This window comes from Astyanax mexicanus, chromosome 5, assembly GCF_023375975.1.
Source record: "Astyanax mexicanus isolate ESR-SI-001 chromosome 5, AstMex3_surface, whole genome shotgun sequence".
NCBI lineage: Eukaryota > Metazoa > Chordata > Actinopteri > Characiformes > Acestrorhamphidae > Astyanax > Astyanax mexicanus.
In genome coordinates this window covers 3648615-3665836 of record NC_064412.1, presented here as the reverse complement: position 1 = coordinate 3665836, position 17222 = coordinate 3648615, and the positions used below count along the sequence as shown (strand labels likewise).

At 37.2% G+C, this 17222-nt stretch overlaps 2 protein-coding genes across 4 annotated transcripts in view; both read right to left on the bottom strand.

Annotated features, from left to right (window-relative positions):
- Positions 1-6341, bottom strand: part of LOC103026575 (RNA-binding protein 6) — a 31535-nt gene extending 25194 nt beyond the window's left edge. For both annotated transcript variants that reach the window (XM_022675535.2, XM_022675536.2), the window contains exons 1-3: positions 6284-6341; positions 3514-3627; positions 1091-2717 (exon numbers count right to left, since the gene is read on the bottom strand). In XM_022675535.2, the coding sequence (XP_022531256.2) occupies positions 1091-2717; positions 3514-3560 (1674 nt within the window). In that variant the 5' untranslated portion in view covers positions 3561-3627; positions 6284-6341. The remainder of the gene's footprint in view (positions 1-1090; positions 2718-3513; positions 3628-6283) is intronic.
- A 2034-nt stretch (positions 6342-8375) lies between these two features.
- camkva (CaM kinase-like vesicle-associated a) overlaps positions 8376-17222 on the bottom strand; it is an 84698-nt gene continuing 75851 nt past the window's right edge. For both annotated transcript variants that reach the window (XM_022675533.2, XM_022675534.2), the window contains exons 9-12: positions 16526-16662; positions 16332-16410; positions 15356-15443; positions 8376-14717 (exon numbers count right to left, since the gene is read on the bottom strand). In XM_022675533.2, coding sequence (XP_022531254.1) covers positions 14463-14717; positions 15356-15443; positions 16332-16410; positions 16526-16662 — 559 coding nt within the window. In that variant the 3' untranslated portion in view covers positions 8376-14462. The remainder of the gene's footprint in view (positions 14718-15355; positions 15444-16331; positions 16411-16525; positions 16663-17222) is intronic.

Sequence of the window (17222 nt, the reverse complement as noted above, 5' to 3'; positions counted from 1 at the left end):
AAAGAAAGCAAGGTCACTTTAAAAAGCAGTTTGTTAAAAAGTATGAAAATGTTAAGCAAATCTCTTTTAAACATTAATTTGAAAAATATTATTTAGGGATATCCCGGTCACATTTTTTTGTCAGCTGCTGATACTGCTGAGTCCCATTCCATATTTTCCGCAATGCAATAAAAAAGAGAGAAATAAATAAAAAAAAGAAATAACAGATCCAAGTTGTCCCTAAAGGATCATTTTAATTATTATTGAAACAACAATCTAAAAACTTACCACTTTTTGCACAAAATAAACAAGCACTAAATAGCCATAGGAAATAATTTCTATTTAAATATGCACCTTTTCTTAAATAACTTAAACTAAAATGTATCCCACAACAACAATTCTTTGATTAATTATAATAAAAATCATGATTACTATTTTCTTTTTTTTTAATGCTGGTATTTCTCTGTATTTTTGGGAGGGAGACAGTAATAAAATAGTGTGGTGTGGTTTATAAGGCCTGAAAGACTACATTTATGCTAGACTTTTTTTACTTTAATATAATATCTCAAGGTAGTTTTTATGTTTTTTAAAAGTAAGAAAATTCTAATGTGCTGATTTACAGAAATTAAATGAAGGCAATATATGCTAGTGTAGTTGCATAAGTATTTTTATATATTCTTTTAATCTATTTTTTTATTCCAACTTGGAAAGAGGAAAATTAGTGAGAGAGAGAGAAAGAAGAGAAAGTCTTCAGCACAGTGATTGTGTGTCGACAATTAGGAGGAAAATTAAGTGTGGATGAAAGTAGAGGATGGCTCCATGTGTAGCCTGCTGGATTAGCATCTGTGCTAACCAGCCATACAATCAGTGTTCTCTATGCGAGCAGAGTCTATAGTGAACTTGTTGAGTAACAGCCTAACATTACATTTTTGATAAATCAGTGATGCGGATCTTTTCCACCTGATTCCGATCCTCTGAAAAATGGGCTATGTGATTGGCCCCCATTGGTGACACCCCTAATATGAAACCTCCATTAAGCACATTTGTCACAGTACAAGGCTTTTAAAAGACTGTTATTTAAGAAATGAATTGATTAACAAAATGATCTCACCTGAGAACCAGAATCGCTTGGTCTATCAGTTGGAGGCAGTTTAGGCTCTTTCCTCTCAGGAGTTTGAAGATCCCCGAGGATGTAGTCGTATTTCTGTCCTGCACTGGTCCTGTAATCGATGTCTCGATAGTCCTGGTCTTGTCTTTCACCTCTGCTACTTGGAGACTCTCTGGGACCCGGCAGTAAACTGCCTTTCTTTGGACCTTGATCGAGAGGCAGATCTTTAGATCCCTTAAAAGCTCCTGGATCGAGTGATAAGCGAGTCTCCTGGTCTGGGAGGCTTTTATCTGGAAAGAATGGGCGTCTGGGTGGAACAGCACTGTCTGACGTCTCCTCTCTGTCTCTTGACCAGCGTTTACCATCGCCGTCTCTACTGGGAATATTTACAGGAGGATCCAATGGAAGGAGTGGAGGTTTCTGAATGGAGAGAGGTGGTTCTCTGCCTGGGAAAACAGAAGGAATGTTCTTATCCCAGCTTTGGGCACCAGGACCTACAGGACCTCCAGGACCCACAGGACCCAAAGGACCCAGAGGACCCAGAGGACCGTCTCTCTCAGGTCGAGAGAACGGTCCACAGTCTTTGCCTGGAAACTCAATAGGTGGCCGATCTCTCTCTCTATCATTGAATTTGGGTTCTCCTAAATCCCCTTCCTTGCCGTGACCAGGCACAAATCGCTCGTTCATGTCTCTGGGGAAAGATGAACCTCCTCGATTCATCATTGGTGAAAAGGTGTCTCTGTCTCTCATGCTTTGCTTGTGCCACTCTTCAGACAGTGACTTCTCATCATCATCTCCAAATTCATCTGGATTATCTGGCTCGGGGAACTCCCGGTCCCTTAAAGTCGGTTCTCTGAGCATTGATTTATCCTGACCTCTGCGATCATCCCTCGACATATCTGGTCTTCCTCTAACGTCCATTGGCGCGCCATCATTCTCCCGAAACATCGGGGATCGGTCACGAAATTCTCCAGATCCCCCCATACGATTCCTAAAATCCATATCAGACTCAAACCTTCCTCTAGGATTCAACGAAGGCGCGAAACCTCGCCTCTCGAAGTCCATCCCTGGTCTTTCCCGAGGAGGCATGTCCATACTGAACCCATCGATATCGTTCATACCCATGTGTGACCTCTCTCTGTCTCTTAAATTATCATTTCTCCCTACTTGCTCCATACCACCCCTTCTCCTAACATCCATGGGAGGCATGTTGTTGTTGTAACCTGGCATGTCCATCCTGAACCTGTCCCTCTCTCTCATGTCCATGAACTCATCTTCAGGGCCCCTCATTCCTCTGTGCGGCATGTCTCTGCCTCCCATGTCCATCGGAGGCCTGCCCTGCCCCATAAACCCTGGAGCATTGAGCTGGTTATTCCTCCCTTCCGCCTCGAAATGTCTTCTGAAGTTTACATCGGGCTCATCTCCAGGCCTGAAGAAGTCTCTGGGATGGTCTCTTCCTCTGTCCAGAAGACCCATGTTTCGCCCCATCATATCTGGAGGGCAGTCAAACCTCCTCATGTCCATTGGAGGCCGGTCCAGAAGCCCAGCGCCCATGTTCATACCATCTCGTCCTCTGAAGCCAGGCATCGGCCCATCTCTTCCTTCAAACATCTCCCCTCGATGGTCCCCACTGTAAAAACAACCAAAGTGTCCATAAAATGCATCTATAATACCAAATGCATCAACATTGCTTCAATCAAGGTGTAAAAATGGCAAGCTTTTCATTTTAACAAAACTCACTTAAGAACAATCTGGTGAAGCAAGTAGCATCCCACATACTGGACAATTTAAATTAAATTAAATTATTAAAGATGTACCGGTGGTTATACATTTTAGAGACCATGTGAAACACACTATTGGTGCATATTCTGCCTTTGAATAATCTAACTGTTGTTTTCCTTAAAGCCCCAGACCTTAGAATTTTTTACTTTTAAACTAAAAATATAATAGTAATAGTGTTATAGTGATATCAGAACAGCAAACTCTTAAACTCAAGTCTTCATCTGCTCATTCATGCATTGTTAAACCAAAGAAACCAAAAAAAAAAATAGAACTGCAGAGAGCCGAGTACAACAGAATTCTCAGTAAAATTCACCAAATCCATCCATCCACTTTAAACAGAGACTAAACAATGCATGTTTTAAAAGTACTCTTAAGCATGCTCAGGGAAATAACACATTCCCACCAAAAAAATAAAGACTATCACTTTAAGCACAACAATGTTCTGTAATGATTTAATCAAAATCCTTTTTCCTTCCCCGCAAATAGCTGTTTTTTCACTATTGCATTAATATTTATTTGTATTTAATCTTTTCTCCAAGATGCCCTAAATATGAGGGACATTATCATTGGTTGCAGAGCTTTTAATATAAAGAATTTGAATATGAAAATAAAAATAAATCTCTGTTATGGATGAACGATCTTACCGAAAAGGCATTCCTCCCCGTGGGCCAGATCTTGAACCATTCCACATGATGGTCCAACTTACCCAAGGAATCTGCCTGTAGACTACAAACGCTTGGTGTGCAAACCAAGTTCACCTGCAAATCGAGATCATTATCATTATTAATAAATACTGGTAAAAGTTCAACCTTTGCCTACACATTTTTGGTGTTTCTCCTTCTTAAACAAACACCAAAAAAAAAAAAAAAAAAAACTGATACACAAGTTTGAAACAGGGAAAGACAGATGATGTGTGTAGTGCAGGGATACATACACCATGCACACAAACATAGGATGTGCGGTATTGCAATATGGCATTTTTTTTATATATTTTACAATAGTGACTTAAAGTTTGTGAAACCTGTTAACTATATTTTCAGCTTTTTCAGGCAGCCCACTTTCCTGGAAATCTCTAAATCTTGCTACATTAGGGCTAGAGCTTAGATTCTCTGCCAGAACCCGACCTGACCCGAGGACCGACACGAAAGAGAAACAGGAGATACAGTGTGTGAGAAACTTTACCTGTGAGTAGCTCATACACCAGAACACGCAAATCTCTCTCTCTCTCGCTCGTTTCTTAGATTGATCTCTCTGATGAGATGTGTGAAAACTAATAAAAACTAGCAAGCCCACTCTAAAAAAAAATTAAACTTACTGAACTGTAGGAGAAAAACTAAAAACAAAATAAAATTAAACTATAATAAAAATGAAAAATGTAATCACGTAGCTTCGGGCGCACGTGAACTCCTCCGCGTTTGACTTGCAGCACTGTGTGTAGCTGTTCTTAAAAATTATTTTGATTAAATTATAGTTGTATGCTATGTTACAGTGTTAATTAACATAATTCTGATTATATTTCGCTCATTCAAACAGCCTGAAAACAGCCAGTTTATGGGTCGGGTCGGGCTCGGGCTCATAATGACAGTTCATGGTTCGGTTTGGGTCGGGCTCGGGCAGAACGTGCACGGGCTCGGGCTGTGTCGGGTCGGGTTTTTTGGGCCCGATCTAAGTTATATTAGGACTGCATACATGAAACTTGCCTTGCACAGGTAATACATACTGGTGTCACATTTGTATAACTGTTTGGGCAGTATTGATTCAAACATAAAATGTTTTAGTAATACAAATGTGACACCAGTACCTATGTATCTACAAACAGTAGAACAAACAACAAACAGTAGAACAAACAACAATAATAGGGGTGGTACAGTAAGAAAGCATAGTAATAATATAAAACTATAGAATATGCTAACTGAGGATTTAACAATTTACTATACCTTACAAGATATAAATAAAAATAAACCCCAAAATAAGTATCTTACCTGCTACAGTGGTCAAAGAATATATAAATACAAAACTATATATACAAAGTATAGTAATGCAGATTAAATAAGGTAAATGAGAAAGCAGGTATCAGCAGATCGGCCCTATATGTAGTAAAAAAAAAGGCTTAAATCATGATACAACCACTACCGTGTTTTACAGATGGGATATGTGTTTTATTTATTTTGGTTTAATACGCCAACAAAACATAGTTTGAATGATACATGGTAAAATATAAAGGGTAAATGTGAATTTGTATTACTTTCAATGCACTGCTCACAGCAACTATACCTCAAACATGGCTGCGCATTGATGGCGTTACGTGTAGTAATCACACTGACTGTCAATGACTGATGATACTGATTATATGCTAAGAAATTGTAGTTTACTGAATTTATCTGATTAATTCTGAACTTGGTATCAATATTCAGAAATTGGTGGATTAAAATCCACATTTATAACCTAATAACTAGCAGCCTTTTACTCTGGATACAGCAGAAACATAGTGATCCGGGTCTTAACGCGGCTAAGAGCTACAGAGCTAGACAATTAGCTAGGTAGCCTAGCTAACCAAGCGTTAGCTACTATCATCTAGGTTAACTATTTTAGTAAATAAGGTTATAATCTAGCTTAATAGCATACATAATCAGCTAGATATCTAAATAAACTACTGATCTACTGAACAGTATGTAGTTAAATAGCCAGATAATCTAAATAACGCGTTAATTTAAACCCCAGGCAGCTGAACTGTAAGCTAGGCTAGTAAGCTAACGCCAGCTAAACTAGCCTGCGCTGGCTAACACCATTCCCGGTGTTCTGCCGAGATGTGCTCTCCGGCCAATCCGTGCTACCCTACTGTAGGTTCTAACTTATTTAAGCATAAAATATCAAGAAAAAACACCATATTTTAAATATAAAAATGCATATTTAAAAAAGTATCGGTAGGATATGAATGTAAAAAAGCAGACTGAACCAATATATCAGGGTAACCTTACCGTTAAGGGAGTAGTATTTTTTTTTTCTATTTTCCAGTTATTATAATGTTTTACAATATTAAACGCTTAATATTAATTTACACTTTAGTAAAAAACATTACCGCTGACTCATACAATTAATCCCGACTTAAAACACAGGAAATAAAATGTTATTTGAAAAATACTAACAAAAAATGCGAGTCCGCGCATGCGCACTGCCGATAAAAAGCACACATCGATGAGTAGCACAACACGACACAGCACCGGCCGTGCAGCACTGCGTCTTAACCCCATTGTCAGAGCCTTTTTCACCAAAATCCGCACAAACTACGTTACTTTAAAACAACAATTACACAGTGCGGTGCTTAAAATCAACATTTCTGTGGAGTATTAAACCAAACAACCACATAAACCGCAGTTTAACACGTTTAAACCCAACGAATTCACAGCAGCTCACCTTCACCGCGCGCCTCTGCAGAGATCCGCTCCTAGGAAGATCACCCGGAGAAAGGTTGCCAGATCCGAAGATATCCATCTCCAAACTTGCCCCACTAGCACAAAATACACAGCTCTGGAAAAAAATAATGATTTTGCTCTTTATAGGTATATGTTTGAGCAAAGTGAACATTGTTGTTTTATTCTATAAACTATTTCTGACAAATTTCAGATAAAAATATTGTCATTTAGAGCATTTATTTACAGAAAATGAGAAATGGCTGAAATAACAAAAAAAAAAAAAAAAGATGCAGAGCTTTCAGACCTCAAAAACGTGCAAAGAAAACAGATTTATATTCATAAAGTTTTAAGAGTTCAGAAATCAATATTTGGTGGAATAACCCTGTTGTTTAATCACAGTTTTCATGCATCTTGGCATCATGTTCTCCTCCACCAGTCTTACACACTGCTTTTGGATAACTTTATGCTGCTTTACTCCAGGTGCAAAAATTTAAGCAGTTCAGTTTGGTTTGATGACTTGTGATCATCCATCTTCCTCTTGATTATATTCCAGAGCTTTTCAATTTGGTAAAATCGAAGAAACTCATCATTTTTAGGTGGTTATTAACTATTTTATAACAGTTTTATATCCCAGTAAAGAGCATTTAATAGTAACATAATTAGCAAAATAACTGACTTTTAATTACTAATTTCTGTTCTTGCCCCTCCTGAACTTTCTTCTCTCCTATTTAACATTTTTTCTTCGCCTTTTTATTTCTGTTTAAATTGAGATTTTTTTTTTGACCACCCCAGAATTTTCACCCGCAACTGGATTTTCAAACAAGCCCATATGGGCGGAAAAACCGCGAACCTGGCAACTCTGACCAGGAGAGTCTGTATTACGAATGGTGTGCCGGACCAGCAGGGGGCGCTCCAGAGCGCGTCCAGAATGAATGGGTTCATAGAGGAGCTATTGAGCAAAATCCTAAAGTTTATTAATGTTTAAAAACATTTTATACTGAATAATGTACTTATTTTCTGAGCACATAGATATATCAAATGTTTCAGAGCCGCAGAAATAATTTTTAAGTCTTTAAACTGCAGTTATAAAACTTTTAAACTCAAGTAGCAGTAATGCCAGTGTCTTTACTGCGTTAAACCAGTTTATTGCATTTATTTGCAGAAAATCAGAAATTACTGAAATAACAAAAAAGACACAGAGCTTTTAGACCTTAAATAATGCAAAGAACCCAAGTTAATATTCATAAAGTTTTAAGAGTTCAGAAATCAATATTTGGTCGAAAAACCCTGTTTTTTATTTTTCATGCTGGTGGTTTTTAATCACAGTTTTAATTCATGCATTTTGGCATCATGTGCTCCTCCACCAGACTTACATACTGCTTTTGGATAATTTTATGCTGCTTTACTCCTGGTGCAAAAATTCAAGTAGTTCAGTTTGGTTTGATGGTTTGTGATCATCCATCTTCCTCTTGATTATAATTCAGAGGTTCATAATTTGGTAAAATCAAAGAAACTCATCATTTTTAGTGGTCTCTTATTTTTTTCAGAGCAGTTTATGCTTCTACAAAAAAAAAATCTGCTAAGAGGGTAAGTTTTAAAATGAGTGAAGTAAGACTTACATCAAGCAAAGAATTTTGTACACAAAAAGTCCTGCACTTTTTGTGCTTATTTTGATTAAAATTACTTAAAATATGGTGACAATTCTAAATAAGACTAATTAATATTTCTAAAACAAGTTAAATACTTTAACCTTTATACAATGTTTAATAAGAGGAAAAGTCTTTTTAGAGAAGAAAATATAATATTTATTGCCTTAAAGATTATTATTATTTTTTTTTTTTTGGTCCTTTTCTGGCTTACAATAAATACATCAGCAAACATTGGTTCGAAAAATCGGCCATATCGTTTCATGCTGATTCTGTTTCTAAAAAAATAAATTATCGGCTGATACTGATATAATTCCAATATGCTTGTGCATCCCTAATTTGGACCTTTTGAAAGAAATATGGACCAAGGAAAGGGTATTTTACAAAGAAGCATTTACCCAAGCAACAGTACAGCTATCTAAAAAGTGGAAATAAAGATGCACTAAACACTTAAGCAATGCCTTTATTTGAGATGCAGTTCAAATACAACCATGATACATATAAAAGTGAGGCTGCTTTAGAACGTTCTTTAAAATCACTGTATTGACACAAATATTATCAGAGAGTGGATTTAATCCTGATTAACTGAAGTATGAAAGACTGAAATCTTCTGAAAACTAGAATCAATAAGAAAACCTACTGTCTAGCGTTACGCAGCTGCAGAGTAAACGTCCCTCTAAAGAAAAGACTGATGAGTAGTGTTGTAGTCAAGACCAAGACTTTTAGTAGTCTAGTCCGAGTCAAGAACGAAACCAGATTAAGATTTAAAAATAAAAATTCTAATTCAAATTCCATTCATTTTTATTCGAAAATGTATAAAAACAATCACAGTTTGCCCTCAAACAGCTAATTGCTAGCTAGCATTAGCTAGCTCGTCATTAATGGTAGTTTTCTTCCTGGTATCATTAGTATTTTAGCTAGCTCATCGCTAAGGTTAGCTAGCTCGTCATTAATGGTAGTTCTCTCTCTGGTAGCATTAGTATTTAAGCTAGCTTGTTGCAAATGTTGGCTAGCTTGTCGCTAAGGTTAGCTTGCTCGTTGCTAGCTTTATTTCCCTTCCCAGGAAAATCAGTGTGTAATTTAGCTTGTTGCTAAGGTTAGCTAGCTCATCGCTAAGGTTTGCTAGCTTGTTGCTAGCTTAGTTCTTTTCCCGGTAACATTAGTGTGTAATTTAGCTTGTTGCTAAGGTTAGCTTGCTCATTGCTAGCTTTATTTCTCTTCCCGGTAACATTAGTGTGTAATTTAGCTTATCGCTAAAGTTAGCTACCTAATCGCTAAGGTTAGCTAGCTCATTGCTAGCTTTAATGCTCTTCCCGGTAACATTAGTGTACAATTTAGCTTGTTGCTAAGGTTAGCTAGCTCATTGCTAGCTTTATTTCTCTTCCTGGTAACATTAGTGTGTAATTTAGCTTGTCGCTAAAGTTAGCTACCTAATCGCTAAGGTTAGCTAGCTCATTGCTAGCTTTAATGCTCTTCCCGGTAACATTAGTGTACAATTTAGCTTGTTGCTAAGGTTAGCTAGCTCATTGCTAGCTTTATTTCTCTTCCTGGTAACATTAGTGTGTAATTTAGCTTGTTGCTAAGGTTAGCTAGCTCGTTGCTAGCTTAGTTTTCTTCCCGGTAACATTAGTGTGTAATTTAGCTTGTTGCTAAGGTTAGCTAGCTCATCACTAAGGTTAGCTAGCTCATTGTTAGCTTTAGTTCCCTTCCCAGGAAAATCAGTGTGTAATTTAGCTTGTCGCTAAGGTAAGCTAGCTCATTGCTAAGGTTAGCTAGCTTGTTGCTAGCTTAGTTCTTTTCCCGGTAACACTAGTGTGTAATTTAGCTTGTCGCTAAGGTTAGCTACCTCATCGCTAAGGTTAGCAAGCTCATTGCTAGCTTTATTTCTCTTCCTGGTAACATTAGTGTGTAATTTAGCTTGTCACTAAGGTTAGCTAGCTCATCGCTAACTGTAGTTCTCTCCCCGGTGACATTAGTATTTAAGCTAGCTCATCGCTAAGGTTAGCTATCTCGTTGCTAAGGTTAGCTAGCTCGTTGCTAAGGTTAGCTAGCTCGTTGCTAAGGTTAGCTAGCTTGTCACTTATGGTAGTTCTCTCCCCGGTAGCATTAGTATTTTAGCTAGCTCGTTACTAATGGTAATTTTCTCCCCAGTAGAATTAGTATTTTAGCTATCTCTTCGCTAAGGTTAGCTAGCTCATCGCTAAGGTTAGCTAGCTTTTTGCTAATGGTAGTTCTCTCCCTGGTAGCATTAGTATTTTAGCTAGCCTGTCACTAAAGTTAGTTAGCTCGTTGCTAGATTTAGTTCTCCTCCCGGTAGCATTAGTATTTTAGCTAGCTAGTTTTTTTTTGCTGTTAGCCATTGGGTCTGATTGGATTAATTGTTAGTGTTTAGTAAGGATAGAAAAAAAGTTTCAGTTTTTAATGAACTTCTCCTCATACAGAGGACTCGGACCACTCGTTTTTGGACTTGAGTACTACAACACTACTGATGAGAAAAAGAGCAAATTATTATGAAGTGCATTAAGGTTTTTAGCTTAACGTACAAACAGAGAGAAAAGCTGAGCATGCCAGAAGTGATGGAGCCTAACTTTTAATCGATGTGAAATAACGCAATAATGCAACATGTCGAATGGCCTCTCTACATCACCAGTATGGCAGTTTCACAGTATCACAGCAATAGAGATATTGCTCAGTTTGTACTGCACATTAAACAGATTCATCAACGACCCGCGGAGGGGCAAGGTTTTACTGTCAAACTACACAACGCCTGCTGTATTCAGTATATTATGCAGTGCTTTGTAAAATACAGTACATACAACTACAGTTCACACCTATAAAACACAGATTTGTGGTCAAATTCAATCAAACTATGTGTCACTCCAACGTCTGTGTATCTTTGATCCAGGCGAGAGACACTCAGAACTGAAATGGTAGCAAAAACCTCCAATCAGGCCAAAGATGGCGTAAAATATAACACACAAAAGTTGCTTTGTTAGTCGGTAAACAATCTGCTAAACGTATGAAACCATGTCAGAGCTGGTTTATCAGGAGCTTTCCCACTTATCTCCATCGTTATCTGAGAAAATTACTGCAGACTGTTAGAGTAAGCCTACAAGTGTGTCCAAAATCAATGGGGCTGAATCGAGCTAATCGCTAAAGCTAAAAAGTCATATTAAAACTAGCAGTAAGGCTAGTTAGCTTATTCACTGCATAAAACCAGTGTACTGTAGAAAGATAGACAAATATAGATACATTTTCTTGACTGTTTTTGCAAAATACATCATTGAACTTTCTGGAAAAAATAAAGAAATATCCTGCCCAAGTGGCTAGGTACTATCTTTAAAGGGGATATATTATATATATATATGTTTTACACAAGTTAGAATTCTTTTCACAAAATTACTCTCAAATAAAGAGATCTCACCAGCTCTATTTTACCAGTTTATGTTCCTTTCAGAACGAACCGTTTGAGGGCTCTGTCACTTTTATGCAAATAATCTGTTGCTGAGCGTTATGCTTAACTGCAATAGAAGCACTCTCAAAAAAACTCATTATTTGAAAGCTCTTCCATCTACCTCATCTGCTGACTTGCCACGGACAGTAGTTCCAGTTACAGATCCCTCCCTCAAAAGAAGTCTGCTGGCTAATTCTGCTGTGTACTGTCTGAGGTTCTCAATCAGCATACTACAATGTAGTTTCTTCAACTGATCCAGTGGGCGGGGCTCTGGTGAGGGGTGGAGTCAGGGCAGTTCTAGGCAGGGTTTCTTATCTGATGTCACAATAAGGGAGGAGCCATCCAAAGTCTTTCAGCTGATTCACAGAAAACGTATGGATGGATTTTTCGATGTTTGGAGTGTTTATAGAGGCAGTTGAGACCCGAGTGGAAATACAAAACATGCATAAAAGTTTCTGTATACGTTTTGTTTAATTCATCCCCATTTTTAATTTATTTAGGGGCTTATTTTAGGGGTTTGCAGTAATTGTCTGATGTAATGGAGGAGATAAGAAGTGAAAATGCTCTTCATAAACCAGCTTTGATATTTTCCTCTCTAAAGGTTCCCTGACATCTTAAATAGAAAATGTAGAGGCTTGATTGAATTTGGCCTTTTTAACCTCATTGAGAAAGAAATTAAAATACACATGAAGACAAAAGGTTCTCAAAGGTTCTCAAAGGTTCTCCTTTGCAGCATAAAGTCTTTACAAAACACCAAAATCGAACAGGACACATGCACTTTTAAATTAAGCAGACGTCTCTGAAGAGAGAGAGTCAAATGCGTCAAATGTTTGCAACTGTGCCTCTAATAAAGCCGAGGGATGTTCAGGGCGGGTGGGGAGTGAACACTTCTCAGGTGAGATGCTGCAAAGACACTGAGAGAGGCTTTATTATGAGATGAACAGAATAAAAGGCATTTTTACAGCTAGAAAGAGTGCAGGATACTGGCACTTAAAGGTGCAGTATGTAGGATCTTTACAAGTCATCAAATAATGAAATAAATAACCGTATCATTATCTGACAGCACAGCAGACCTGCTGAAGACTCGTCCTCAATCCGCCTCCAGTTTTAAAAATGCTATTGACGTGTTTCTGTATAGAAATAGTCACAAAACGGGCACTTTAACTAGAAGGTAAAGGGTGGCTGAGCTGGCTCATACACTGACACGAAATGGTGCACTTAGATAAAAAGAGCAATGCTGGTTTGGTTGAACCTTGCACTTTAATTAAACTTACTAAATGAGGTCTACATTAACTTAATGAGGAATTCCTCCTTTTCTCAGAATCAGTTTTCCACTGTTATCTGTTTTCTACTTTCTATAGTTTCTTATTTTAAAACAGGATACATTTAACAATGCAGTTACTTTAACTACTTAAATACGTTTTGTTTGTATATTAAGTATCACATTATTCAGGAACTAGAATCAAGACATTTCTTGATTTTCTCAGTAACTGCTAAAAATGAATTAGTACTTACTAAAAGTATTCACTGACAGATTTAAATTATTTTTAACAGCTAGAAATCATTCAATAACTAACAAATGATTTAGAAAGTATTAGAATTAATAACTGCTAGAAATTATTAAGTAACTGCCAGAAATTAATTATTAGAAATGATTTAGTATATGCTGAAATGATTAAGTAAGTATTAGAAATGATTCAGTACCTGATAGAAATGATCCAGTAGCTGCCAGAAGTTACTTATTATTAGAAATGATTCAGTAACTGCAAGAAATGATTCAGTACCTAAAATATTATATTATAATACTATTAAAATATAATATGTTTTTCTAGAGATTATTTCACGACTGTCTAATCGATTCAGTAACTAACCAATTATTCAGTAAATTACAGAAAGGATTCAGTAAGTGCTTAAATGATTCAGAATCTACTAAAAAGGATTCAGAAACCACTTGACATTTCTCAGTGATTGCTATAAATGTTTCTTGATAACTGCTAAAAATATATTTAGTACATATTAAAAAGTATTTATTTATCTTACAATGATTCAGTAAGTATAAGTATTGATTCTGATGGAAATGATTCAGTACATGCTAGAAATGATTCAGTATCTGCAAGAAATGATTCAGTACCTGCAAGAAATGATTCAGTACCCCATATAATTATAATTTATTATAATTTAGTAACCTACTACAGATGATAAAGAAACTGCATAACTAATATATAAGTTAAAGTATACTTCAACTTATATATTAGTTATGCAGTTTCTTTATCATCTGAAGAATGGGCCTGTATACAGGTGGTTTGGGTTTAAATTCTTAAAGATAGAATTATATTATATAAAGAATTTTAAGAATTGTCAGGGAATGGAGAATTTAAAAAGAGAAATTCTTCATTAAGTTTTAGGTTAAGATGTTTCACTAGTTTTGCTACTACTGAGTGAAAAAGTGCAAGGTTCACAGCTTCCACAACCTTTAACATAATGAACAATAATACTGCACCACCATCTCCGGCACATACAGTACATAACTCAGAACATACGGACCCACTCTTTTCTGGAGCAGGAAACTTAATACTTAATACTTCTCTTTTTATTCATTTAAGGTGGATAGCTTCAGGGACTGTGAGCTTTATATAAAATACATAATAAGATTCCTCATCAGTGAAAATACCTCCCATTACAACAGGACATAGTGTAGGTAAATAAATAGGAATAAAAAAGTTTTTCCTAATATTTTCTTTTTCCCCCTTAAATATTCTGTTTTAATATAATAGGAATGAATAAATAAATGGTACAAATGGATGCTGTAAATTGCTGAATTCAAACAAAACGAAACACAAGACCGCTTCAGATTAAATGTTACGCATATTTACAGTATATGTTCTGTTACATGACAGATTTTCTTTGTAAATGTTAAAGTGAAAACTTACATAAGAGACTAACTAACAGGGGAGGATTAGCGGCACGTGGAGGGTGAGGAAATAACTACGCGACAAATTCAGCTTTGCTTGACCGATAGCTTCAGTGTGTCTCCCTATATACAGTGCGGATGTGCGTCTGGTCGCTGTGGATTTCGCTCGTTAGCCGTTCTGCTCCTCTCTGGGCTCCACACTCAGCTGTGGCACCTCCCCGTTACACCGAGCCGGAGCCGCCGCCTCCTCCGGCTTCACCTCCGCGGTACCGTGTGGCGGCTCGGGGGTGGCGGCCAGGGGAACCGAGGTGCCGCTCGGGGTGACCGGCCCTGCCGAGGTCCCGATCGCTGGACTGGACGCCCCAGAGTCACTCTGGTCCGGGGCTCTGAGCCTCTTCATTAAGGTGGTCACTCGTACTGCTTTCTGTATAAAACACATTGAGATTTGCAAACTAGTTTTAGGGTTTTTTTATTATTATTTCTAATTTTTTTCATTTTTTTTCTCCAAATTTATTTAACCAATTGGCTCATTCAGCAAACAAAAGTGTAGAGACAGCTTGTAAGGTCAAATTATTAAAGTGGCATCACAGCGCTAACACTCGGAGGAAAGCGCAGCGACTTGGTTCTGATACATCAGCTCACAGACGCAGCCTTGTGCTGATACACATTAGCCTAGAAATGATGAGGGGAAAGAGCGCCATCTACTGTACCCACCCAGAGAGAGCAAAGCCAATTGTGCTCTCTCCGGGCTCCAGCATCTGACGACAAGCTGCATGATCGGGATTCGAACCAGACTCTGTTCCAGTACATCAGCTCACAGACGCAGCCTTGTGTTGTTCCACATCACTCTAGGAGTGATGAGAGGAAAGAGAGAGCGCCATCTACTGTACCCACCCAGAGAGAGCAAGGCCAATTGTGCTCTCTCAGGGCTCCAGCAGCTGATGGCAAAGCTGCATGATCGGGATTCGAACCAGCAATCTCCCTGAACCACCCAGAGCCCCTAGTTTTAGCGTTTTTCGTTTTAGTTTTTGCTTATAATAAGAATATAGACTGCAGTCGCACCTTCCATTTAGCTTTTGCAAAGTTCTTCTCAATCTGGGCACAAACACCATCTTTAATGTTCTTGTCTGATGCAGCGTTTCCAGATATCCTAAAAAATAGATGCACAAAAAATAAGACATGTTACAATAATCACATAATAATACAATCATGATGTACAGTATATACAGCACTCTGCCTACATTTTAGGCACCTAAATTCTCATAACAAAGTTTGGTTCCAGATTTCTTCTGATTTTTATACTTGTTAGGTTCTAATCCCGAATACAGCTCTGGGAAAAAAAATAAGACACCACTTAAAATTGATGTGTTTCTTTGATTTGACCAAATTCAAAAGATCACAAGCCATCAAACCAAGCAGAACTCTTGGAATTTTTGCAACAGGAGAAAAGTTATAAAGTTATTTAAAAGCAGTGCGTAAGACTGGTGGAGGAGAACATGATGATACATGAAAACTGTGATTAAAAACCAGGGTTATTCCACCAAATATTGATTTCTGAATGAACTAATGAAACTTTATTAATATGAACTTTTTTTTTTTTTTTTTTTTTTTTTTGCATTATTTGAGGTCTGAAAGCTCTGCGTCTTTTTTATTTTCTGTAAATAAATGCTCTAAATGACAATACTTTTATTTGGAATTTGGGAGAAATGTTGTCAGTAGTTTATAGAATAAAACAACAATGTTCATTTTACTCAAACATAAACCTATAAATAGCAAAATCAGAGAAACTGATTCAGCAACTGCAGTGCAAAGTGAAGAAACTGCAGAAACTGTAAGTGCAAATGTTTGGGTTTTAGGAGTTTGAAGCACTACCATTTTCTGTATGAATATTATATTTTCTGTGTTCATATTGTACTACCTGTAATATTACTTTTTTTTGCTCATTTAAAAAACAGTATTTTACAGTATACTGTACCAAATTACACCAACATAAAAGCATAAATGAAACAGCAGGTCTAGGCATGGTTAGGGACTCTACCACTCGTGGTTGATCGCCTCCTGTGCCGTCAGTCTTTGATCCTGTTCTACTTCCATTAAAGATGCAACAAGACTTTTAGCTGAAAAACAGAAAATCTGAATTACTGAGTGAACAGAATAAAGCAGATTCTGCTTTTGAAGCTTTTTCACTTTCATTAAACATTAAATGTGACAAACTGCCGTGTGCTGTAGTACCGGAATCCGAGATGTCGTCCCAGTAGGGTGAGTCAAACTCATAGTCTCCTTGAAGAATTTTCCGGAAGAGATTCTTGTCATGGCTGTCGTAATCGTCGTCGTCTGCGTCATCGTAGAACGGAGGGTTTCCTGACAGCCTGGATCGGAAAGAAGGTTCAGTCTCAGTACATTTATTTCAGAAACAGAGCCTTCGGTATAATCAAGTAAACAAGTGAACTGCAGACAAGAAGATTTATAAAAAAAAGCATTTTCTTTATGTTCGGACAGAAATACACATATTAAAATATTTACTATATTGCCAAAAGTATCCCCTTACCTTTACAATGACATTACATGTTATTATCTATAGCTCTCCATTATCACTTTAACATTATCACTGAACATGGGATCATCACCTACTCACACTCATAACTCAGAACCTGATTCTACATTATCTATAGCTCTCCATTATCTCTTTAACATTAACACTGAACATATACTGTACCCATCACCTATTTACACTCATAACTCATAACCTGTTCCTACATTATCTATAGCTCTCCATTATCTTTTTAACATTAACACTGAACATATACCATCACCTACTCACACTCATAACTCAGAACTTATTTATACATTATCAATAGCTCTCCATTATGTCTTTAACAATAACACTAAGCATATACTCATCACTTACTCATACTCAGAACTCAGAACC